The following is a 25,013-nucleotide window of genomic DNA, read 5'->3' as shown; positions in this document are numbered from 1 at the left end:
CAGGCTAGAATTTCAACAAGCACAGCATACCAATGTATACACGAGGACTTAACTGCCCATCGACTGTAGTACATGAAAATAAGAACGGTCTAGGCTAGGGAGCTGACCCCCCAGTTCTTCGGCCACCGACGGTGCTGTAGTCTAGTGCTACTGAGATAGGAATTGTAACCACTAGAACTCGGAACCGTGTTCTTGCCAGTTCAAGTGCAAGAAGACATTCCCCAGGGAAATACCCACACACGCTCGCTACACATTTCACACAGTATTATATCGTCATGCTACGAACCGCGCATAAAGTGAAAAAATCGCAAAAGCAAGAAAAAACACGTATTAAAACTTGGAAAGAAAAATCAGCGTGCATACACGACAGGGGGAAATTAAAGCAGTTCATTGACACCGTCCAGTCCTTAGGCTAACAATACTTAGGAATGACATCATCCAGCAAAAGCAATGACGCAATCCAGTCCCATGAATAGCCAGTAATGTTATCATACAATCCTTAGTACAACAGGCAATGCATAAATGTTAGTAAACAAATAGCACTCATAAACATCAGGACCAGCGGCAAGGAAATCCAGTTCTACGCTTACATTGTACATTGTCAATGTATACGTGTGGATATGTACAGGAACATGAAGTTAGTCTACTGTATCACCATGTACATGTACATGGAGTACAGGGTCAAGTTGAGAAAGTCTGCAAAGGAAACATCCAGTTATGCCATCCAATCATCAGCAAAACTGGAAGTAGAATGTACAGAACACGAACATGGCACAGCAGTGGTCCTTTGCTGCACACGACCGGCTCAAATGTTCATGTCCAGGGTGTAGAGGCTGCCACCTTCTGTACTGAGCACTAGTACTCCATTGAGTAGCGCTAGTGACGAAAGGGTAACGCACTCTACACCGGGCAGATCATAGACATAACGCGTACGTACATTGTACACAGTACACGGAGATTGCCAGAATCCTGTACTGCCGGTGATGACTAGATTATCATCAGACAGTGAGCATGCCAAGCTGCTCTTCAGGTCTACCTCATCTGGTTCTGGAACCTCCTGCCAATGACCATCGTCAGTGTACTGGAGGAAACACCCCGTGCTACCACCAATGATGTAGAGTGAACCACCACAGGTTACAAGCGATGCTTTTGCACAGTCACATGGAAGTGCATGTGGTGCAGGCCAGGAAGGGATAGCAGAGGATCTCCACTGCTTGTCAAGAAGTGTGTAACAGCTAACACGCTTGACAGCTTGCCTAGCCAACCTAGGGGTGATACCACCTAGAAGACTAACACTAGTGTCAGTAGCATGTACAATACAGCCTCTGTGCTGGCCACATGGCACCTTTGCCACTTTCACCCACTGCCTATCATTCTGCTCGTACTGTAGTAGAAACGGTTGATCTTGGTTGTCATGACAATACATGTACAAATCCTGACCATTGCTTGCAAGGGACGGGCATTGGAACGAACCACGCGGACGCGGAAGCTCAGTCCAGTGGTGCATGTCTGTAGTCTGCTGGATGCTTGTAATGCTGTCGAACACCTCCGTCCAGACGGCCACGAGAGTGTTCTGGTGCGTGATGAGTTTTAAATGATCATCACTGGGGGTTGACACTTCGATCCACTGGAGAAGACACACACACACACACACACACACACACACACACACACACACACACACACACACACACACACACACACACACACACACACACACACACACACACACACACACACTAAGTACAGAACAATGATGCAGTGAACATGAGGAAGATCAGTATCTACAATAAACTAATAACAAATTTAATGTGATATTGGAAATACTCAAATGTGTGAACACGCATAAGTGCAGGGGACATGTGTGAACCCTACCTAATAGGGTGCTATCAGATGTTTCGCATTTTGTACTCGGCAGCTCGGTATGGCATATGGGTAGTTTGGTGTAATGGAAAGAGAAAAACATGTCACGGTTCGCTTGAGACTTAATCTTTCACAGTCACGGTGCATCCATACCGTCTATGGATTGTGACTCAGTGCATCAGTGCAATTGTGTAGATCACAGTAGAAGCAATTTCAATATTTCGGATTTACGGATAGCTCTTTTCTTCCTTGTAATTGTCTTTGTGGCGCTATAATTTGCCGAACGCCACGGAGGCTGCTCGCTTCACTAACATTGTCCCTGTTATACTCCGACTTGATATTAACTCCCTAAGCACAACAATTCTCTTCAGTGTCGGGCTCAGGCAGCAGGCAGGCATAGTGGAATAGTCTAAGACCACGGTTGAGAAACAGAGGATACCAGGTTCAAGTCCTGCTTGGAAGCGGAAGGATTTTTTCCTGCCGTGCTGCGACCCACAGTTACTTGGGAACTCGTGGCCTTGCACAAAGGAAACATGGATGTAGTGAGCGGGATTTTCGGTCTGCATTCAACCGGCCTGCACAGTGTTGGGAAACCTTTTCCGTGTTTACGCTGGCGGGAACGTCACGTGAGTGATTCACCTTTACAACTTTCACATTCCGCTTGCGTTTTACGCCAGTCTGAACGCGCCCTAAGGCTGCGGTCACACATGAAACGCTTGCACCGCTTTTGTGGAGGCAAAAAGCGTAGCTGCCGCAGCCGCTTTCGCGGAACACACGATGCAGCGGTCACACATACATGTACCGGTACTGTGTTCGTCAACGCTCCGCTTTGGCGGAGAGAATGCAAATGCAGCACATAGCTTAGGTCTACAAGTCCTATAAAATTTTAGATGTTTCAAGTAACAATTATTAGTTGTCCGAGTTGAAGCAACCTTCTCTTGAGCCATCGTGGATCGCTGACACTGACAGGCAGCTGCTGAATGTCCCCTGTCAAGTACACTCGTGGGTTCGGGGCACATTCACTGCGGCCCAGTACAGCTGTATTTGAATATTAGTTTAGTAAATTTGTTTACATGGACATCAAATTCAAACAGGGGTTACTGCAGTTGGATCCCTCGACGGATAACCTTATGCCGTCAATCCTTTTTCTGCACATTGCCCACACCCACTGAGGTGTGATGAGCCAGGAAGTGGGATCATTTGCAAGTCCACCCATAGTTTGGGGATTTCAGGAGGTATAGGCCGGTGGGTGGTTCAATAGCCATTTGAGTCCTCTTTCCAAGATTCCTTTTGAGTTCCTCTCTCCCCTCTCCCGGGGAGACCCACGTGACCAATTTTGGCAGTTAACCAGTACAGTAAGTACAGTGTGTGTGTGTGTGTGTGTGTGTGTGTGTGTGTGTGTGTGTGTGTGTGTGTGTGTGTGTGTGAGCGTGCGTGTGTGTGTGCGTGTGTGTTGTATAGGGTACAGAATATTCGCTCGGTGACAGATTAAACTATTTACTACTCGTTCAAAGTATTCATGTTGGTTTGAAACACTAGCACTATCCAGTGTTGCAGTATGCACTGGACAAAACGTACATGGCAAGCACATTCATTATATCCCAGATAAGACGGGTCTGCGTGACGACTGTACTCGTCATAAACCTGAAAGTGGTTGATCACTCTATACTGAAAGGTGGTACAGCAAGTAGTGTGAGTTTGTAGGGGTGTGGTCACAGGAATACAAGTACAATCAATGCGTATAATTATAGTTCAACCCCTAGTTATAAGATTGGGAAGAGAAAGATCAACAGCAAGACATCTTTGATCATACCTTTCTCTTCTTCGCGATACGCTCAATCTTCTCTGGTGTGAGAGCCAGAGAACGTGCGGCAGGTGCTGCAGAGTGCTGTCGAGAATTTTCACCAACCTACACACGTAAACAAAGGAGAATGTTAGCGGGGTAGCCCTGGAAGCGATCATGCACACACGTGCCATCAAGCACACACACACACATATATATATATATACACACACACATATACACACACAGCAGCAAATAGACGTGCAAGCAACACAGCACCTGCCGGCCCAGCCTACACCACACAACCCCAATACCAACCCACACCCTACATGCCGTAAACTGACACAAAAGTAGCCCCCAAACTGCCCAACAATCCACACCCTTCCCGTCCTGGTATGTATGCAACGGTTGTGTACGGCACCCACAGCTGTCACTACTGTCATTTAGATATAGATTTAGATAGGCCCATCTTTTCTCGACCGATGTCGCCTTCTGTCCATGTAACCGCCTTCGGTATTCATTTGTTGGCCTATTTAACATTGGCATGCTCTGCGGATCTGTAGGCATGCTAGGCAATTTAAATATTATCCTGCAAAGTATTCTGTAGGTGCTTGACTACTACGTCATGTACTACAATTGGTACATGACTTAATTATAGCCGTCTGGCATGGTACTATAACCTTTTTTTCTTTTTTCTTTTCTTTTTAATGGCTTTCTCTTCTACCTCGAATGGTTTATAATCTGTATCACAATTATTTGTGGGTTCAGCAATAAAGGATGTGGACACTGTCATTTGGATTTCAGTCCGTACTGATTCTTGATTTGCGAGATGTGAATTCACCGCTTTTCACTAAGCTGCGCTAACCGTACATTGCTTTACTGCTACAACAAAATTGGCCGGCTCGTCGGGGTGGCCTGAGCCAACCCAACGGGTTGCAGCTGGGTCTTTGCCTGTTTCAAAAAATTCAGTCTTCAGAGTTTTATTGAAGTAAGATTGTTCCACCATGCATGGTATCAAAGCCCATCAGGGTTTGTGCACTAATCTCTCCTTACACCGGAAGCTGGAGTGGTCCTGGTGGCTCCGGATTCCGCACTAGAAATTGGTCTTACTCTACCACTATCCATTGCAGGTCGTCCAGAGTCGCTGCTACTGCCCTGAGCCTGAAAGGTACAGAAAAACATAAGCATGTACACACACACACACACACATTGACATGCACACACCGGTGCATGGTCACAAAGGCATGCGCACACGTGCACGCACACACACGCGCACACAAGTACTTGGTTTCAACGGCAAGTACAGCAGTTAGGGCCAGCCAGAGGCTTGGACTCCTACGCCGTGTAGCTCGAATTCTCGACTCTAAAGGACGCCAAACAGTGTACCATGGCTTTGTCCTCTCTATGCTAGAGTACGCTGCCCTGGTCTGGATATCTGCTGCTCCAAGCAACCTCGCCCGACTTGATCGAATCCATAGCAATGCGATGGCAATCATATGACCAGGTACTCTGCTCCAGAGCCTTGCTGCCCGACGCACCCTCTCTGGCCTCTGCTTCTTTTTCAAGCTGCAGTGTGGGTAGAGCCCACAGCAACTAGAAGCCATGCTCCCGCCAGCTGCCCCCAGGGTTCATACGCCACGAACACGCAAGTTAGGACGTACCAGTCTATCAGCACCAGCTCATCAACCCACTTCCACCAGGTGCTCCAGATTACATCAGGAGATCCTTCCCATTCGCCCTCATCGGTGAATGGAACTGCCTACCCCCTGCTCTCATCCGGCAAGAACAATCGTTGAACAGTCTGCCTGCTTTCAAGGCAGCTTCCTGGAAGCACCTTCGAGGACTGGCTGTGGGCCACAGACGGCAACTAAGATCAACTAAGAACCATAACACTGTACAAACGCCTTACGCCTGCATTTGATTTTCTACTTTATGCTGCTATTTTAGTACTACATTCCTCTCCCACCTCAACCCGCCCTCACCCCTTCCTGGTGCGCGCATCCAGTACTGACTCCGAGAACTCTGGTCGGACTAGCTGGACTCACCTCACCTGCACCTTGCTTTTGCCTGTCCTACCCCCTTCTGTCTGTTTGTCCTAGTATTCTGTCCCACTCACGGTTACCCCACCTCATCAGCAGGACCGTGCGCTTTAAACATTACCCAATGCTGTAGACAGCAAGCTGTCTCGGCCATAAAGGCCTCATCAGTACAGCTATGAGCTAAATAGGCCGGGCTACCAGCCATGGTGCAAAGGAGGCACCACAGACATTAAGATAGCTCATCGCTCTAGCGCCAGAGTGCTCAAACTACAAAAAGTAGCGGGCATTGAGGGCATAGCGGGCATAGCATGATCCAGCAGCACTAGAGCAGCCTAATGAGAGTGCTCAACAAGACGAAAGCCGAGGAGCGTAATACCCAATGCTGCTTTAAACATTAAAAAAACAGAAAACAACTGGGTCAACTCTTGCAACCGGACCAGAGCCAGGTAGGTTCAAGAGCGGCTGAGGGAATCGTAAAATATGACGATGTTGCACGTGACTGTCTTATAGAAACAAAGGTAATTAATTTTTAAAGGATTAGGAGAACTTCAGTTTTCAAAGGATCAGTCAACTGCCGGAAAAAATGCCAGACCTGCGAGGACTTAGACCCAGGTCTGAGGATCATGCTTGTCATGACCAGTACTCTAACCATTTGAGCTCATGGCCAAAATGACATGTCAATCTCATGATAAGCAAGGTCCTGAGTTCAAGTCCTGGTGGATCTGGCATTTTTTTTCTCTTTTCAGGCAGTTTACTTCCCCGACTTATCCTTTGAAAGGGTAATGAATTAATTACACACGTTCATACCTGCAGTGTAGAGCGATGTTGTGATAGTTGATCATTTGCTCGGCTGCTGGTCTCATCTATCTGCTCACTGATGGATGCACGGTCTGTCTGTTGACTGGCAACTAGTGCTACATGTCCTTGCAGGCTGGTGACTTGTTCGGTCGTAGTCTCCAGGCGGTCACGGATCTCAGTCACTTGTTGCTGCATAGCCTCCTGTCGGTCAAGGATCTCAGTCACATGCTGGTTCGTAGTCACGTGTCGGTCACGGATCTCAGTCACTTGTTGGTGTGTAGTCTCCTGTCGGTCGCGCAAGCCAGTCACCTGTTGGCTGGTGCGGTGCACGCGGTCATTGATTACGGTCACTTGTTGGTTCGTAGTCTGCAGTTGGCTACGGATGGCGGTGGTTTCCAGCTGAGTGTTGACAAGACGCTGTGTTATGGTGCTGAGTTGGTCCTCTACTGCAGAGCTGCGTGCGGTGATGTCAGCAATGCATGTAGCTTGCTGGCTTAGCTGCTGTGAAATCGACTCCAGTTGCCTGGTAACCCCTGAACCAGCAGTGCTAGGCTGATTCTGTACAGCATGAAGAAAACAATCAGATAGACAGAGACACAGGAAGGCACACGTACCCATACACACTCACACACACACACACATGCACACACACACACACACACACACACACACACACACACACACACACACACACACACACACACACACACACACACACGCATGCACACAAACACAAACACACACACACAGACAGAGACACAAAAAACAGACTGACACACCTGCAGATGGACAAACATACAGACAAAATTGCACAGTCAGACTATTCAAGTGTCTGACCAGACTCCCTTGGTGCAGTGGAAACTGTCCTGATATGACAGTATTCCGCTTGATCCAGGCATGCAAGTTCAGTCCACAGCACTTTGGGGCATGAAAAATGGTCTTATCAATACAGGATTACGCTTGGTACAGCATCCAGCAAACACAGGTTTCACTGTACTGTTTCTCATCAACAGTTCCTAACAGTGTCAACATACATGCAGTGATGACTTGCATTCGCTGCTTTGTAATAATGTACAAGTATGTGAGCGTAATGCGAGTAGTTCAGGAACACTCGTATCACTAAAGGGGAAGTCCGGTGAAAATTTAAATTTCAGAGTCCGTAGAGTTCGGGGCGCTGAGTCGAATGGTCTTTGTCCGAGGAGGCTGCGGTCTATGGTTCGTCAGATACGCCCAAACGAACATGTGCGAATTTGATCGTGCATCACCCAGATCCAGGTGATGACGTCACAGCGTGCAGCCACACCATCTAGTTGTGTACAAAATGGCCATATTCGGAGCGCGGTCGATTGGGCAACCGTTCGTCGCAGCATATTCGGACCAAGACCATTCAATTCAGTGTTACAAACACTATCTACCCTGTGATTTTCATCTCGGCAAACCTCGAGGTTATCCCGTATTTTAGCCGTTTCCGAATTGGACGTTTCCCTCCGTACTGCACTGGCCTCTAGCTCTGCGCTGCGTGCATGCTAGCTGTAGTGTAGTCAACAAACTCATCACACACGGAACTACTCCCGCACTGCCGTGCTGGGGTAGCTACAACAAGACTCGAGTCACAAGACTCAAAAGAACTACCGTATTTTCCGGGGTATAAGCCGCACCGGGGTATAAGCCGCACCCCCCTTTTTGAGGCAAAATATTGACTAAAAGTTGGTATTCGGAGTATAAGCCGCACCCACAAACCAAGATTTTTCACACTCATTGACAAAATGGCCTTTCTACAAATTTATTATGGTCATGGAGCTAAATAGCATGTTAGATCAGATTATGAAAAATAGAGTCCCCGTATACGCGTACCGTATGGTGTAGCCCGCGCACTAAAACTAGTAAAAGTGCCGGGATAGCAACACAGGCGCGAAGCTGAGTCGAATGACATGTCACATGACGTCAGCATGCATACTGATGTATGCTAAGCATTCATTCGCGCAAGCATATTCGGTGTATAAGCCGCAGGGGCGATTTTGGTCCGATTTTTAGCGAAAAAAAGGGCGGCTTATACCCCGGGAAATACGGTAGTTAAGGCATGGGCTTGTCATGTACTACACTCGTACCAGCCGTATGTACAGTCATGTAGTCTGGGAATTATAACGTGCGTTTCGGTGTTGTAAATGAAAGGACGGAATGGCGGCGGCAACATTTGGGGCGATGTTCGCTGTCTCTTCCCGGTAAATAGAAGGAATAGAAAGGGATTCCTGTCTGGCTCTTTGTTTCATTCTTGTCACTATCCCACGGACTTGAGTTGCCTCAGGATTTGGAGGGTGATGGTGCTCTCCCACTTCTTCCAGGGACGAGTCTTCTTTGTCTTGCAGCAACACGTCCGTTGTCATTAGCCTCCCTCTGCAAGCAGCTTCAGCACACCGCCACGTGATGGTCCCGTCTCTCTTCCGTTTGTCCATTCTATAGATAGCCGTTGCACGAAGCTCCTTCCCCACCTTTTGTTGTTTTGCATGGTAGAGCCACAGTAACTTTGAAGGATTGTCCGGCAAAGAATGACCTCCATAGAATGAACCACAGAATTATAAAACGTGATAAAGCGCGGTGTTTAGCGTACTGCCTCAAGAGTAGCGCTGCACTTAGTGAAACATCAAAAAAGTTGCGCTACATTGGGACATGCTCTCAAAAGTGATGCTCCAATGAGCCTGCGCGATTTATGGACAAGTGCCATTTGGATGCGCTAATGTGTGGTGCGCGGTTAAAGTTGCGCTAATGTGAGAGCACAGGGTTTCTCCTTGCCGGTGCAGGTGGTTGTGCTTTGAAAAAGAAAATTCTAGTTTTCCACATGGAATAGTCCAGCTTCATTATTTTACGCTACAGCGATGAGTGCACATCCGTGACAAGTGACAAAACAGCGAACAGCTCCCGGACCTAAAACTTTCACATCCCGTATTGTTGCGAGCCTTGAATCGAAGAGTCGTGCCCGTGGTTCAAAGAGCCTGCACTGTTCTCCAATCGAGCAGTCCGAAATACTAGTGCCAAGTTCGCACCAAAACATCACCATGGGGCAGGCTACTGGAGTCCAAGCGAATCGGTATGGAATAACATTTAGAGCACTCGCATATCTCTTCTCCATTTTGGCGACTCTGCTCTCCAGAGACCTAATAACTATATCAACCTTGTCTGCAGTAGCTGCTGCTTCTTCATCAGACGGAAACGCAGCAGCGCTCACTCTTGATCGGCCCGAGCGGCCACTTCTTCAGCAGAATACCGAGGTTCCCGGCCCCAGACCGAACTCTTGAAGGTCAGCCATGGCTGCATCCTCACTCTCACATGCACATAGCGTTACGTCTTCAGCCTCAGGGTCGCTTGCACGACCTACCATCGGTCGCCAAATCATTCGAAATAGCATTGACCCTATTGCTTTCACGCACTCCATTGAATCGACCTAGCTGCACGCTATGACGTTGCGGAGGGTGTGGCGCGGCCGCATGACGTTACGGCGCAGCCCCCGAAACTCAGTTTTTCAAACGGAAATATCTCAAGAACGCTTTGTCGGAGACACGTGGGACCGACACCATTCGACTCAGCGCCCGAAACTCTACGGACCCTGAAGTTTAACTTTTCCACCGGACTTCCCCTTTGACAGTGTGAGTGGGTGCGTACACAAACACTCATCATTATTATTAGGCTGCGTTTACACGACAACGATTGAAAACAATTTGCGTTTACACGACAACGAAGTACGACCTAAACGGAACGAAATCGTTGCATTTACTACTATCGTTTACACGACAACGCCCGAAAACGATACCTAAACGGAACGAAATGGAAACGCACTTCAAAGTGTTTTGAAACGTTTTCAAAACGTTTTTCGTTCTCGTGTAAACCGTGCAAATAGTGAAAACAATTGGAGACGGAGCGCAGTCATTGAAACCATTCCGCGCTGGAGTATATTTCTCGGGAAATACCCAACCCTTGCGACCACCAGCACGTACCAACTCAAACTAACGTGTTACTTCCCGCCCTTGCGCCAAGCCAGCGCGTGCTAACTCCAGCCTGTTTTCCCTTTTCGTGTAAACGGTTCAAAACGATTTGCCGTTCTCGTGTAAACGGTTTGAAAACGATTCGAGGTCAGCCCGTTTTCTTTCCGTTTCGTTTCGTTCCGTTTCATTTCGCCTCCGTGTAAACGCAGCCTTATTGTGTGGACAGTCAGTGTGAGTGCGTCTGTACAGTACAACTATGTGTATGGGGGAGTGATTGGTTTGAGGTTACCATGGTTACCGGTCTACCGTAGTTGTAATACCCTCAGGCTCAGGGACGATACGTTCCAAAAATAAAAATACTCACCGGCAAGATACTGTTGAACATGGCCAGGAAACGTTTGATCTCTTCGTGCATTTGCTCGGCTGACGGTCGGTCCCCAGGACGGTTAGAGAGGCAGCGGTGTATCAATGGCTTCAATGGATGTCCATCTGGCAAGCGTGCTAGGTAGCGTGCTCTGCGTGTTGTCTCCGGAATCACTTCTTCGACTTGTTGGCCACGTTCCCGCACGACGACGAAATGTGGCGCTGTGATCAACTCGATGCCAGGCATTACTCCTGTTAGAACGCTCAGCATCATTACACCTAGCGAAAACACGTCCAATGGACGATCGTAATCCGGAGCCTCAGTCAACGCCTCAGGTGGCATGAACGGCAGTGTACCTGGGCAGCGAGTCATGTCCATGGCCGATTGGACTTGGTGCTGTTGTTGTCGAGGTGAGGTCAAGCGCACAAATTTAGCAACGCCGAAATCACTGACTTTGGCCGTGCCATTTTTCACAAGCACGTTCTTGGGCGCTAGATCGCGGTGAATGATTGCGAATGAATGCAGATAGCGAAGTCCTGCACTAGCGTCGCAGAGATACGACACGAGCTTAGGAGCATCTTCTCTGCCATCTCCAATGCTAACCTCTTCTAGAGACGCCGACAATAACTCCAGGGCCAACGCAGCATTTCCCCTTACCCGAGCTAATCCTATCAGTTGACACAGGTTCGGGTGATGCACCCTGCTAAGACGAAACAACTCTTGGCCAAACGCTCTGATCTTACGCTCTCTATCCTGTACACCTGGCTCAACCAACACAGGATGTAAAACTTTGAGAGCGATATCGATACCTTGCCAGTTGACCTTGTAGACAACAGCATCTGATCCTCTGCCGATTTCGTCTTCGTCTCTCACCTGAACGTCACCTAGGAACGTGATATGCTGGTGTGTTAGCCCTAGGTCATCCAGCAACGCCTGAGCGTCGCGATTCATCACGAACGACTTTGTACACGATACTCACACTTCAGTCTAGACAGTTCGTGTTGAGCGATTGGAAAATATCAAACAATAATCCCTCCCGGTGACTAGACACCAGGAAGTCGTACGTAAGAGCCCTAGCCCTCCCCGATAGAAAATAATTGATACTGTAGTGTTCGGCGACCTAGCTCGCGTCGCTGATCTGTATCTGATCAGGTACCGGTACTACAGTAGGTCTACAGCCAGTACAGGCGAAACAAAGACAACTGTCGTGGATATGGAAATCCGGTCGCACGTCTAGCGGCCCAGGGCGCTGGCCATACAGTCGTAGCATCATGTTTATAATGCGCTGCTGCTGCCGGTCGCATAGGATCAACATGATTGTGCACTGCATGCATGCAACGACTTACATTCTGTACACGCTGAGGGCGCCGGCCCCTGTCAATCGACTGGATTTCCATGTCCGCGACAGTACATGTAAATTACGTGATGTAGTACTGATGACATGAAAATCCAGTCAAATGACCGGGGCCTGAGCCCTCATGAGCTCAGCGCCTACAGAAAGTAACTACATGACTGCTTTGTTGCTTGCACTGTTGCAGTGTCATGTTGATCCGATACCATGGATACGACCAGCGCGCTGCAGCGCAAGAGTCCTCGGCTAGTAATCTTAGGGTAACTCAATAACCTGTACTTTCGGCATGTACTACTATATGTACTACTATACTAGTATTCTGAAAGAGAAAGAACAAAATGCGCAAAATATGTCAAAATACTCCAAAACTTGCAAAAGATGCAAAAACAGAGAAAGCGGCCGAAATTGTCGAAAACCAGCAAAATCAGGGAAATGAGAGCAAATTAATCCAGATCCTGTACCCACCAGTCCAGTACAGTGTAGTGTACCCTGCATAAAACAAACTATGGATATACATGTACATGTACATGTACATCATTACATGTGCATGTACACTATACATGTAACATACCATGGATATTGCATACTATGGATCGAACATACATTGGATACATGTACATGTACATGTACATGTACATGTACATGTACATGTACATGTACAATAGTGGATAAAAAGTGCTATTACCGAATACAATATCCTGGATATTGCAATACCAATACCGTGTTCTAAAAAAATACCAGTAGTGACAGTACAGATACATGTTTGAACAAACGGCGAGGAGACAACAATTTGATAACCGCAATCAGTAATACAAGCTGGATCGACATTTCTGTACACTGTATTCATGTAATGTAAAACTGTGGAAACAATGTGCAATAAAACGATGAAAATGTGAAGAAATTGTGTAGAGAAAAAAAGGGATTCAAACAAGTTTTCGTACAACACTAATCAGGAATCTTCGTTGTACTAAAGGACACTGAAAACAAAATTGAACTATTATAGAAAATCTAAGTTAGAGAAATAACACTAAGAACAACAGCATTGAAATTTACAAGTGTGAATTTTAACAATGAAAGCGAGAGCAATAACGAATGTGTGTACTAACACTAAACTTGCAACTGGAAAATGAACAAAGAAGAGAAAGAAAGAAGGAAGGACAAAGTGATAACAAATAACAGCAGTATATTACACCTAGAACATTAACGGCCAAGCTTGGCCGCACCAAACATGACACTTTACTTTCCATGGAGCACTGGGAAACTGTGATCGCATGCATGAGCATGATATACAAACAGATTTTAGCACTTTTTCAGCTAAAAAAGCTCAAAAAGGGAGATATTCACCAAAAAACGCAATAAAGGGCGAAAGAAACGGGCTTTTCCAAAAGGGCCAAAAAGGACGAAAAAAAGGGCGAGCACCTTTGGGAAAGGGCTAGTCGGGGAAGTGAACTGCCTGAAAACGTGAAAAGAGAAACGATCGCAAGGTCCACCAGGAATCGAACCCGGGACCTTGCTTGTCATGAGCAATGCTCTAATCACTGAGCTATGGTGGTATGGGACCAGGCTGAACCTAAAAGGTGCTGACAAGTTTTTAACTCCAAATGCAGGTCACAACACGGAGGCAAAAAGACCCAAGTGCCATCAGTATTAATATTGTGGTTGGTAAACCGTCTCTATGCATTTAGGCTCAATGACATTGCCAGGGGAGGATTGAGCTTTGGGAAGCATGGTGAAGCATTGGGACTTGCTGTTTCTGTAGGAGCATGACACTCGGGCAGTCAGACATGTACATGTACATGTATGGTGATGAACACCTGGATTACACTGTTTTCCAGCAAAAAAACACGATGTCAGCGCTTCTGTGTGTTGTTGCTGCTTAACATACATGTATAGCTCTTGGCGGATTATGCCGGCATAATATTTGGCATAATCTTGGGATTTCGTCAAAACATTATGCTCCGGCATAATAATTATACGGATTCCAACGTGGAAGGTCGGCATAATCTTTCGGTTTAGACAAAAATTATGCTCAGGGCATAATACAGCTTTGTCCTCCGGCATAATATACGGATTCCAACGTGTAAGGTCGGCATAATCTTTCGGTTTAGACAAAAATTATGCTCAGGGCATAATACAGCTTTGTCCTCCGGCATAATATACGGATTCCAACGTGTAAGGTCGGCATAATCTTTCGGTTTAGACAAAAATTATGCTTACAGTCCATTTCAAAACATAGACGCGTACCAAGGCAAAAACCGTTATGCCAGCATCTACATGTATACCACATAAAATCTGTGATCACTTTGTGCATAATTTTTTCCAATTGGGCGTCTGTTATCCAATCGTTTAGAAACTATATGAGAGTAATTGTGGAGCGGTCCTGAGCAATATTCCGAAAACTATTCTCAAAAAGTTCCAGCCAAATTTGAAATATTTCAAAAACCCTACGCGTCTATAGTTTTGAAATGGACTGTAGGGCATAATACAGCTTTGTCAGAAATCCCTGGGGCCGCGTGTGTGTATGCGTGGTTTCTCAATCCTCTATGTGCAGCGTGAATACATAGTGGAACCGAGCATAATCCAGCATGATTCAGCATATTTGTTGGCATAATTGTGGCATAATCAAAAGCATAATTAATTTTGACGATTGGCCGAGCATAGTCCTCCAATGGCTATACATGTATGTTCCTGTACAGGATGAAGTTGCAGTACAGTCATGAAGACTATAGATAACAAACTGAGAGAAGGAATCTGGCTTGCATGCTTTCGATGACTTACAATGTACTTCAGTTTTTCTTCTTCTCCCCCCCCCCCCCTGTGCCTCTTTTCTTTCCTTTCTCCTTAGTTTTCCTCCATCACTCATATCTTTTCTCATCCATTCCCTTCATTACTCATTGCGAGGTTTTCTTTCTTTACGCGTTTCAGCGACAAATCTATATGAAAGGCAAAAGGACTTAATTATGGAAATGAGTTAAGAGTAACTCTCCACCACTGTAACTAGATACTAGATACATTCGGAGAGTGCAACAACTAGGCACAAAATTGACAGAGTTTGGCGTTCGGCTTGTACAATTCGTTTTCGCAAAGCTTCCCCCTTCTGTACTTATCTTTGATATTTCTGAGCCACCCAAATTGGGTGGTGTGCTGCTTTGCTGCCTCGAATTGTAGTTAGACCGCTTTGTCAAGTACCCTACTGGTCTCGTCAACGTACATTAACAATCGACATTCTTTGTTCCGTTGGGACTGTGGCTTATGCTCATTTTCGTTGCGCTTACCTTCCCCTCTTTGGTCTCTCCGTAACCTTGAACCTTCCGAGTTGGAAGGCTGTCGGTTAGCGCTACGGAGATGTGTTGAAGCTAAGTGTCAGGACGTCGAATGTCTCAGTACTCGGTCAGTTTTGTGCCCAGTTGTTGCACTTTCTGACTGTAGTATCTAGTTACAGTGGTGGAGAGTTACTCTTAACTCGTTTCCATATGTCGTTTTTCCTTTCTACCTTTATTATGGGCTCAATACCCTAGTTTCCAATTTATATGAGCTATTTTATCTTATCAAAACATCATGGAAAATACGAATTCATTCTTTTCAACATTTTCTTTTGATGTAACGTTGGTACATTACCCTGCACCCCTCCCCCACCACCAACCTCAACCACCATCACCACACGCACACCTCCTTTTCACCAACTGAGCATCAACCAAGCACATTTAAAATTGTGCGCCTATTTCTACTCATCTTCTTCTCTTCATTCATAATTTGTCGCTTCTTATTCGGGTTGGACCAGGTACTACTGTTATCTGTTGGAAGTGCTAGCATTTTCCAGCTGTCTTCAGACCCAAAGTTAGTTGGAAACTCGTAGCCTGGCACAAGGGAAACATTGATGCAAAGACTGATGGGAATTTTGGTCCTTGACCACTTTGGTTTGGAGGGGGTGGGGTGGGGTGGGGGTAGATCAGAATCTACTCGCCAATAGCAGCATAAAATTAGCAGTATGATCATGATTTTCTAACAATTTCCATGCCGTCTACATAGAACTATGAAACGTGCACAATACTGCCCAAACCAAGCCATTTTTCCATACTTACTACTGCTGAATTGCTGGCATTACAGAGGAACCGTAGCAGCTATATAAGTAGCAATATGATACAGTGTTTCTGACATTGCCATTATACCGCAAAATAACTAGCATTATCCGCCCAGGCTTACTCGCACAACGTGGCACTATGCTGGAATTTTGAGATTTTCCGGCCTGGAAAGACTGTCAGTGAGGCGCAAGAACTTTTTTATAAGTAGCAGCCTGGTCGTAAATTTCATATGGCATTCAATTGAACGCAACTTTGGTGTCTCTCAATGGATTTGAGTGAAATTTTCACCACACACTCCTGCCACTATGCTGGCCCTCAGGACATGATTTACAAGTTCTTGCGCCTCACTGACAGGCTTACCAGGCCGGAAAAACTCAAATTTCCGGCATAGTGCCACGGTGTGCGAGCCACCCACGAGCCAAACAAATGCATTTACAATTATTTCACATTTTCGTGCTCATTCTGTTCGTGCGCGGGACTCAAATCTAGAACAAGTCCAGAAGCAGCCATGGGTGATGGGGTAGGGCCCCTCAACGTGGCCCTGGAATCTGTCACAACGGAAGGAGTGGGCGTTCTCTCACGGACTCCCACAGACCCAAGTCAATTTTTGAATTTTTTTAGGTTTAGCACGTGCTACGAGGTCGTACCTTTGATACAACATCCAGTGCTGGGACCTCCACAGCAAGCCATTTCCACAGCGCTGCACACCAAATCCAGGATGCCCTCAGAAACCGGCAAAGACTGCCACTCACGTTTCACTACTGCCTAGTACTGAATCCTACCTGACTTCTTGACACGACTCAAACTTGCCAAAGTCAACTAAATCAACGTCAACTACAATAATCAAGCCACATATCTGCAACGTCACGAGGGTGCTGGCAAAAGTCCTGCTGCACGGCGGCGGGCTTCGCCCGCCGCCGTGCAGCCCAATACGTGGTTTTTAACGTGATTTTTTGGACTTTTTTGGACTTGGGGCAAAATTCTGCACACTTTCGCGTGTTTCCATAATACGACAAGTTGCGCACGGTCTGCTCACATTCAAATACAGTGCTGCCAACAAATGACAACATGCAACAAAACAATCTTTCCTTGCAAGGGCACATTTTCGGCCATAACTCTTGAACGGCTGGTCAGATAGGGACACAATTTTCAGAGAAGTTGCAGCTATGCATGCTCTTTCAACTGACGTAGCGCTCAATATGAATTTACAGATTCGATTTTTCAGCGAATTTTTGGGTAGTAAGGTAGCAGCCTGGTCGTAAATTTCATATGGCATTCAATTGACCGTAACTTTGGTGTCTCTCAGTGGATTTGAGTGAAATTTTCACCACACACTCATGCCACTATGCTGGCCCTCTGGACATGATTTAAAAGTTCTTGCGCCTCACTGACAGGCTTTCCAGGCCGGAAAAACTCAAATTTCCGGCATAGTGCCACGGTGTGCGAGTCACCCAGGAGCCAAATTAATGCATTTACAATTTTTTTCACATTTTTCTTGCCCATTCTGTCCGTGCGCGGGATCCAAACCTAAAATAAGTCCAGAAGCAGCCATGGGTGGTGGGATAGGGCCCCTAAACGTGGCCCTGGAATCTGTCACAGGGGCACGAGTGGGCGTTGTCTCACAGACTCCCACAGGCCCAAGTCAATTTTTGAATTCTTTTAGGTTTAGGGCGTGCTACGAGGTCGTCCCTTTGATACAACATCCAGTGCTGGGACGTCCACAGCAAGCCATTTCCACAGCGCTGCAAACCGAATCCAGGATACCCTCAAGAATCGGCAAAGACTACCACTCACGTTCCACTACTGCCTAGTACTGAATCCTACCTGACTTCTTGACACGACTCAAACTTGCCAAAGTCACTAAATCAACGTCAACTACAATAATCAAGCCACATATCTGCAACGTCACGAGGGTGCTGGCAAAAGTCCTGCTGCAAGGCGGCGGGCGAACGATGAACTGAACCAGTATGCAATGCTTGACGCGGTGGGTCACAATTCTTTTCAAATGCTTGTACACCTAGACTTGTCGGCAATGTTTGTGCAGACCTTCCAAGTTCATTGGCAGCTTTACGACATCCATCACGTGTCTGATCAATCTGTGGATGGTCGACTGTTTCATGTAGCAGATCAAATCCGTCATGCATGATTCGGACTCAAGGGTCAGGACGGCGGGAGAATATGACAACAGGAGGCAAATGCAGGGGAAAGTCTTCGCTAAATTTCTTCGGAATTCACCTGCACCTGTGGCAAAGGTTAAGATGATCAGCAGGTCGTCCGCACGTTTGGGTTCCCTTCACAGCAGTGATGCACGCGACATCGATTTCTGCTGACAATCCAGGGCAAAGCCATCACGTGATATAATGCTGCACGAACATTCTGTCAGCTGTCGAAAATGCCACCACTCAATACTGGCACTGTGCCGATCTACAACTAATTACTTACTTGGCTAGCAGTCCTAGCTTGGAATCTTATAGTTTCTAACCCAGCCAGCCTGCATTGCACTGAATTCATTTCAGCGAATCCAGCACGATTCTGATGTTTGCGCCACGCCCAACTCTGTATCCCAAGGAGATCTGTTCTTTATAGCACACTGTGCTTGTCAATACCGACTCAGAGCCACGCTTGTTTGATTTGAATGAGGTAGCTGTATTAAGACGCCGACGGATTCAGACCTGTGAAGTGGTTAGTTCGATTAGAATGGCAGACGCCCACCAATGCCACCGCTCGTGTGGTCCCGGCTCCTGTGGCATTGTGAAGAAGCCAGTGTACAGGTATCTGACGACAGAGCTGGTGACCAAGGAGAAGAACACTACACTATACGTAACACGTAAGTCAATGGGAACAGCATGGGACCAAACGTTCATAATACGTCGATCTTATGAAGTGTAGCCTAGGTTGAATACGTTTTGCATTCACAATGACGGAAGCTGATTCTCCAAAACAATAGGCTTCTATGAATTCCGGCACGATGCTGCAGTCGTCGTCGATTATAGATATTCAATAACCTATCATGGGATGGTCAACCTGAGAATGGAACATGGTCAAATATCGTTTGAAGCTACATGACTGTATCAAAAATCAATTAAGCCCCATCGATGCACTAAGGTGTGGTGTAAATGGCTGCACTACAGTATGTGAAGTCATGGGAAAGTACTATTATGTATATAATACATCTGATATAATTGTTTCTGATATATTTTTACATGCACTATGTTTCCAGGAACCAAGGTGGGTGAAGTGTACAAGCTCTACGCCAAGGCCTACGCAGGTGAAATTAAGTTAATATTTACTCAACGTCCTGGCGGGTTGCAATATTGAGCTTGTTTTAGCCAGTCATTGGAGATTATGTACACTGAGGGCAAACGCTCAACAACGGCCCAGCATGAAATCCCCAGAAGCAAAGGTGCAAAATCGATTGCTTTCCGTTTAGATCATGTTGTATTTCTTTATCAGCTCCATGGCAAAACAGGGCTCGTGACCAAAAGGAAGCTCGGGTTTTCCCAGTACAATGAGTTCAAACCGTTGCTAGCGCTTCACATGACCCGTAAACATGCTACCATGCTACTTTGAAGTACGAATACCAGTGTGTCATTAAGACTTCAACAGTGGGGAGAAATTCGTGGTATTCTAGTGATAGCAATGGAATGAGACAAACGCCCCTAATACATGTAGAGTCTAAGGTATAAATATGGCAGATGAAAATTTTAACTCTAGTTTTTTATGAAGAGGTTGGTGCGACTTCAGCGATACTGAGGGAATTGTGTGTTGCTCCTCACGTTTGAGCTTGCGCTATTCCTGCCGACTTGAATTCTCACTTCTCACCTTACTCACGACTGCCATCCTGAGCACATGTGAAGTCCATCGAGTCGTCCACTCGGCTTACCTGCAAGAAAGCACCACTCAATGCTCAATACACAATGTTTCGGGGAACTCACCCCTCATCTGTTGAGCTTGAGTTGGCGGAAGAAGATTGTACCTGAAGAGCACCGCTTATATATTGCTCTGCAGGCACAAACATCACCAGGGATACAAACTTACAGAGACAGTCCGTTTCCAGCGCGACAAAACACCTTGTGAACACCAGATAGCAGCGTGAGTCAGTGTCGCTCTAGTTTGTTATACTAAAAAGGCGATCCTAATTAGTGTGGGTACATGCGTTGCTACAAAACTATTACCGAAGTCGCTACAATTATACCTGTTGTTCGAAGCATGGCATTGCGACTAACTCAGTAATAATTGGTTTGGACGTGACTGCGTTGCAAATGACGGAGTGCCTCAACGTCTGTTCTCTCCAGTCACCATCCAGGAGCGACAGTGACTCACTCTGCTATCTGCTGTTCACAAGGTGTTTGTCGCTCTGGAAACGGAGAGTTTCTGAAGGTTTGTATCCTTGGTGATGTCTGGACCTGGGGGGGGGGGGCACTATAATTATTATAAATTAATGATGCTCTTCAGGTATAATCTTCCTTAGCCTACTCAAGCTCAAACTGACGAGGGGTTAATTCCCCGAAAAAAAACTGTGTACTGAGCAGGATGACGGTTCAATGGAATCTTGTTTGATCTACCGGCTACTACACTCCACGGAAGATGCCATGACCTTGGCCATGGACCGCTATCTTTCGTCCGCAGACCACCACCTACATACTGGCGCAGTACTAGTGGACATGAGCAAGGCACTCGATAAAGTACGGCACCAGCTCATGATCCAAGATTTGTTTGCTTTGGGTGTATCTTCGACTGCATTGCGTTGGTTTGCGAGCTACTTCACGGATCGTCGACAGAGAGTAGTTCTGGCGAGTGGGCAGTGCTCGGGCCTAACTGCATGCGAGTGTGGAATCCCTCAGGGTAGTGTACTGGGTCCTTTGCTGTTTTCACTATTTATACTGTACCATGGATGTCCATAGCGTCACCAGCCCAGCACACTCCCAGCTGTTTGCGGATGACATCCTTCTCGACACCGCAAGCAGATCCGTAGCAACCCTAAATCAAGTGTTATCAGTTGCTGTGTCAAACTTGGCTGACTACCTACACGGGAAAGGCCTGGTTTTAAACCCCGACAAGACGCAGGTCTTAGCCATTGAGGCATCACGCCGTAGTACCCTGGAACTCAACGTTAACTGCAACGGGACGCCTCTCACCCAGACCACCACTGCTCGCTTTCTGGGCCTACAGATCGATTCCTGTCTTCGGTGGGACGCGCAGGTCTCCAGCATAGTACGTAAAAGTTCCCAGAAGCTTACCACCCTGAGAACCATCTGCCCGTCGCTATCTCATCTGAACGCCAGTCGCTCCTCTTCTATTCTGCCCTTATACTTCCTGACATGCTTTATGGATCAAACGCGTTCTTCTCTGCACTCACGGCTCGGCAGCGGCACCAGCTCACTGTCCTAGACTAGCGATGTGTTCGCTGCGTAGCCAATCTGCCCTTCCCGTCCCATACCACTCCTATATACACTCGCCTTTCCCTGACCCCTGTAATTGAACTTGCCAAATGCAAACTCCGTTTCCTTATGCACCGTGTCCACACCAGCAGCATCAGCCCTCCTCTGAAAGATAGAGTAGCCCTCAACCTCCCAGTAAAACCCGTGGCAATGACAATTGCAAATGAGCCTCAGGCTGAGAAAAGGGTGCTATTGGCCTCATGCGCACAACTGAGAAAAGGGCACTTGAAAGCAGGGTACGGACCTTCGCTCCGTAAAGTTGCCTTCACATCTGTGGCCGTAACTTTGTGATACTTGTCTTCGAGATTTTTCAACACGGTTTTCTGCACATGAATCAGTGAGAATTTGAGTTTTAGGTGTGCTATCTAACTCAATTTGACCAAAACTGCCAATAGCACCCTTTTCTCAGCCTGGGGCTCAAATAATTATGTTGTTCCGCTAACTCGGCGAACATCTGGCGACAGCCGACCATTGGTTTCGCCGTGAAGCTTTGGAACACCTTGCCACAGGAACACACGTCCACTCGTCGTCCAACCCCGTATAAAAGATTGCTGAAAGTGTTTTTCTACGGTTAATATGGCCAAATAGTACCTCCCTCTGGCATAGATCCTCTTCTTCCTATTTCTCTCTGATTGTTAATTCGTTCGAACTTGACTTGTAATTACCGGTCCATATACTTCCTATTGACTGTTTTCTCATTCTCTCAAGTGCAGCTTTATCGAGCCACACTTTTTATTCTATCGCCATCATGATATTGGGCATCAATGCCCGTTTGGTTTGCGATGTATTAAAAATAGAACTTAAAACAAAACAAATCTGGGTGGCTGTCGTGAGTCACTCAAGTGTCAAATCAAGTCTACAGAGAATGCAACAAGTATCTGCTGCACCTGAACTGGCAAGCAGCCACCGACGCCCTATGAAACGGTTTAGATCAGTGCCTCACTAGCATCCTCTCCCCTTTACCACAATGTGACGTTATCTTTCAATCTGCTTCTCTCACGACCATCTACCCATTGACATTGTCCTCCTTTCTCACTATTATTCATTTCCCCTCTTCCTCCCCTCCTCATGGTTTACTGCATTATGGCGCGCTTCGTCTGCGTAGACGCCGAGATCTTTGAGGTCGGCAGAGCAGCTTGGCCCCGCCACCACTTCTTGCACATATTCGGGAAAATAGTGGACTCTCGTATAAAAAAACAAAACAAAAAAAACAGAAACGCGCGACCTCCAGTGTGGGAAGTAAATCCTTTGCCATAGTTATTCTACTATAAAAAATTAAAATATAATCAAGGTTCGCGTGACATTAGGCCTCCAGCCGATTGTCCGCGTCCATGGGAACGCTGCCATCCCAATGATCAAGGAGCAGGTTCAGCTCCTAAAGCGATGGGACTTGAGTAGATAATGCCCGCCTTAGTGGTCAATGACAGAAAATGCCATTGGCTGCATCTGTGCCCCCTCGTGCCAGGTCACGTGTTCCCAAATTACTGTGGGTCGTAGCACGGATAAACAATCCTTCCGCTTCCAAGCAGGACTTGAACCTGTTACCCCCCCCCCCCTGTTTCTCAATCACGGTGACCGGGTCATAGAGCTCGTATGCTATAATTCCGAGAACTCGGGTCGGGTGGGTCTCCCCAACCACATACATGTAGCCACATGCCACAATGCCTGTCTGCTTTAGTCGTGGGGAGCATTGAGTGAGTTCTTGTGACAAGGAAACGTCCCAGATTGCCTTCATGAGCACCCCGTGGGTTTCGTTCCCACCTACAAGCAAGGGGACATAACAAAGCGTCCCATGTATTCTGGGACCACTGAAGTAGGCATTTTGGTTCTAAAAGAAAGTGAGTACTTACGAACATGGTATGATGCCAATTCCATCTTTTTTCCTATTTCTCTTCCCTCAGTGACGCCCCCGATTGATGCAGTGTTCAGCGTGTCAACTAACTCTGCAAATGACGAGACTCATATTGTCTTCCAGGCTGCCATGAAAAGAGATTGCGGCGAATATCATCAGGAGCCTATCTTCATGGCGAACACCACTGTGCCCACCAAAGACGACCTATGGACATGGGATATTGAAATGATAAATCCAGCGACCAACATAACGCCAGCCAAGGCACTACGCAAGCCAGGATTGTTTTACATTAGCGATGGTGATACGCTGGAGTGTCTATCCTACGAAGAGACCGTGGTCTGCGTCAGTTCCACAAAGGATACCGATGGCTATCCCGTCATCATCCGCTCGAAGGAGCAAGCAAGCAAGGCGAATTCCGGATACATGTATAAATTTTCCTATGCGACGCCCCCGCCGAATTAAACACCAATCAGGAGCAGTTTTAAATGCACTCCTCAGCAATACTAATGTTATTTCTGGCTTGTTTGTGGTGGAGGTGCTCACCTGGCTGTTTAACCTGAGCTAACTGTTTCAGGATATTGTCTGTATTTTTGTTGTAGCTACATCAGTACATGTATTTTATACGTAGATATCATTTTTTTTTTTTTTTTTTTTTTTTTTTTTTGGCATTCAAATTTTTAATGCACTACTCTTATGGAAACACTGTCCAACATTCGGGGAACACTGCTGTGTGAAGCGTCGTTCCGAATTGTTTTATTCTCGAACAGACTACTATGTGCAATGACAAAAGAACACGTTTTTCTGCATTTCGTATTGGTTCATCAGAGTACGGGATTTCTTTATCGGTGTGCCTGATTTGCTTCATGCTGTTAATGTATTTTGTTCTATCACCAGGCTCTACTGCATAGAGATGAATGAGAACTTAGCTCTAACCTGCGGGTGTCTCTGTATGAAGGATACACACCGGTTCATGTAGTGCAATGTAGTGCCAGCTTTCACCGTGTGTATTGAATACATTTTGAGTGCTGAATATGAGAATCCTGCGTGCTTTTACTATTGCATTTTAGTACCCGCTTAGAGTGGTATCAAGCGCTCGAAAAAACAGTTTGTAGCATTATCGTTGCACACAAGGAAGGTAGAAGGTAGGAATGGTTAACCCTAGCTCATTCCATGTTGACTTTTTCCTACGTTCCCAGTACATTGGGGTTCTTTTGGACCCCAGGAACGTTTTGGGTGGTATTCTTGCAAACTCTCCATTTTATGTATTTTTTTGCTGTGTTACCTTCCCATAGGCCAATGCTTTGACCACACTGCATTTGTTGACAGCTCTGAAGTTTGTCGGGATTATTTTGCAAGCTTGCAAGAATACCACACAAAACGTTCCTGGGGTCCAAAAGGACCCCAATATACTGGGAACGTAGGAAAAAAGTCAACATGGAATGAGGGATTATGGCTATCGACGA

At 46.5% G+C, this 25,013-nt stretch overlaps 2 protein-coding genes across 2 annotated transcripts; one reads left to right on the top strand and one right to left on the bottom strand.

Annotated features, from left to right (window-relative positions):
* Nucleotides 1-250: 250 nt before the first annotated feature.
* On the bottom strand, nucleotides 251-11,901 carry LOC135812043 (cyclin-dependent kinase-like 3). The gene is made up of 5 exons (XM_065325359.1): nucleotides 10,825-11,901; nucleotides 6,493-7,041; nucleotides 4,700-4,807; nucleotides 3,677-3,772; nucleotides 251-1,627 (listed from the first exon to the last, which is right to left on the bottom strand). The coding sequence occupies exons 1-5, from the start codon at nucleotides 11,773-11,775 to the stop codon at nucleotides 806-808; spliced, it is 2,526 nt and encodes an 841-aa protein (XP_065181431.1). The 5' UTR covers nucleotides 11,776-11,901; the 3' UTR covers nucleotides 251-805.
* Nucleotides 11,902-18,765: 6,864 nt separating this feature from the next.
* On the top strand, nucleotides 18,766-24,207 carry LOC135812698 (uncharacterized). The gene is made up of 3 exons (XM_065325968.1): nucleotides 18,766-19,084; nucleotides 19,478-19,525; nucleotides 23,600-24,207. The coding sequence occupies exons 1-3, from the start codon at nucleotides 18,955-18,957 to the stop codon at nucleotides 24,010-24,012; spliced, it is 591 nt and encodes a 196-aa protein (XP_065182040.1). The 5' UTR covers nucleotides 18,766-18,954; the 3' UTR covers nucleotides 24,013-24,207.
* The last annotated feature ends 806 nt before the right edge of the window (nucleotides 24,208-25,013 follow it).

The sequence above is a fragment of the Sycon ciliatum genome, chromosome 3 (genome assembly GCF_964019385.1).
Source record: "Sycon ciliatum chromosome 3, ocSycCili1.1, whole genome shotgun sequence".
NCBI classification, from domain to species: domain Eukaryota; kingdom Metazoa; phylum Porifera; class Calcarea; order Leucosolenida; family Sycettidae; genus Sycon; species Sycon ciliatum.
Note: the sequence above shows the minus strand (reverse complement) of the source record. Positions and strands in the feature narration are given on the sequence as shown.

Bases quoted from the DNA above. Each gene is read 5' to 3' on its own strand.
- LOC135812043 (XM_065325359.1), bottom strand. From the start codon at position 11,775: ATGAATCGCGACGCTCAGGCGTTGCTGGATGACCTAGGGCTAACACAC. The intron at 7,042-10,824 runs GTGAGTATTTTT...CATGCTGTACAG, and splicing joins TGTTCAACAGTATCTTGCCG to AATCAGCCTAGCACTGCTGG. The intron at 4,808-6,492 runs GTATGAACGTGT...TGTACCTTTCAG, and splicing joins AACATCGCTCTACACTGCAG to GCTCAGGGCAGTAGCAGCGA.
- LOC135812698 (XM_065325968.1), top strand. From the start codon at position 18,955: ATGGCAGACGCCCACCAATGCCACCGCTCGTGTGGTCCCGGCTCCTGT. The intron at 19,085-19,477 runs GTAAGTCAATGG...CTATGTTTCCAG, and splicing joins CACTACACTATACGTAACAC to GAACCAAGGTGGGTGAAGTG. The intron at 19,526-23,599 runs GTGAAATTAAGT...CTCTTCCCTCAG, and splicing joins CTACGCCAAGGCCTACGCAG to TGACGCCCCCGATTGATGCA.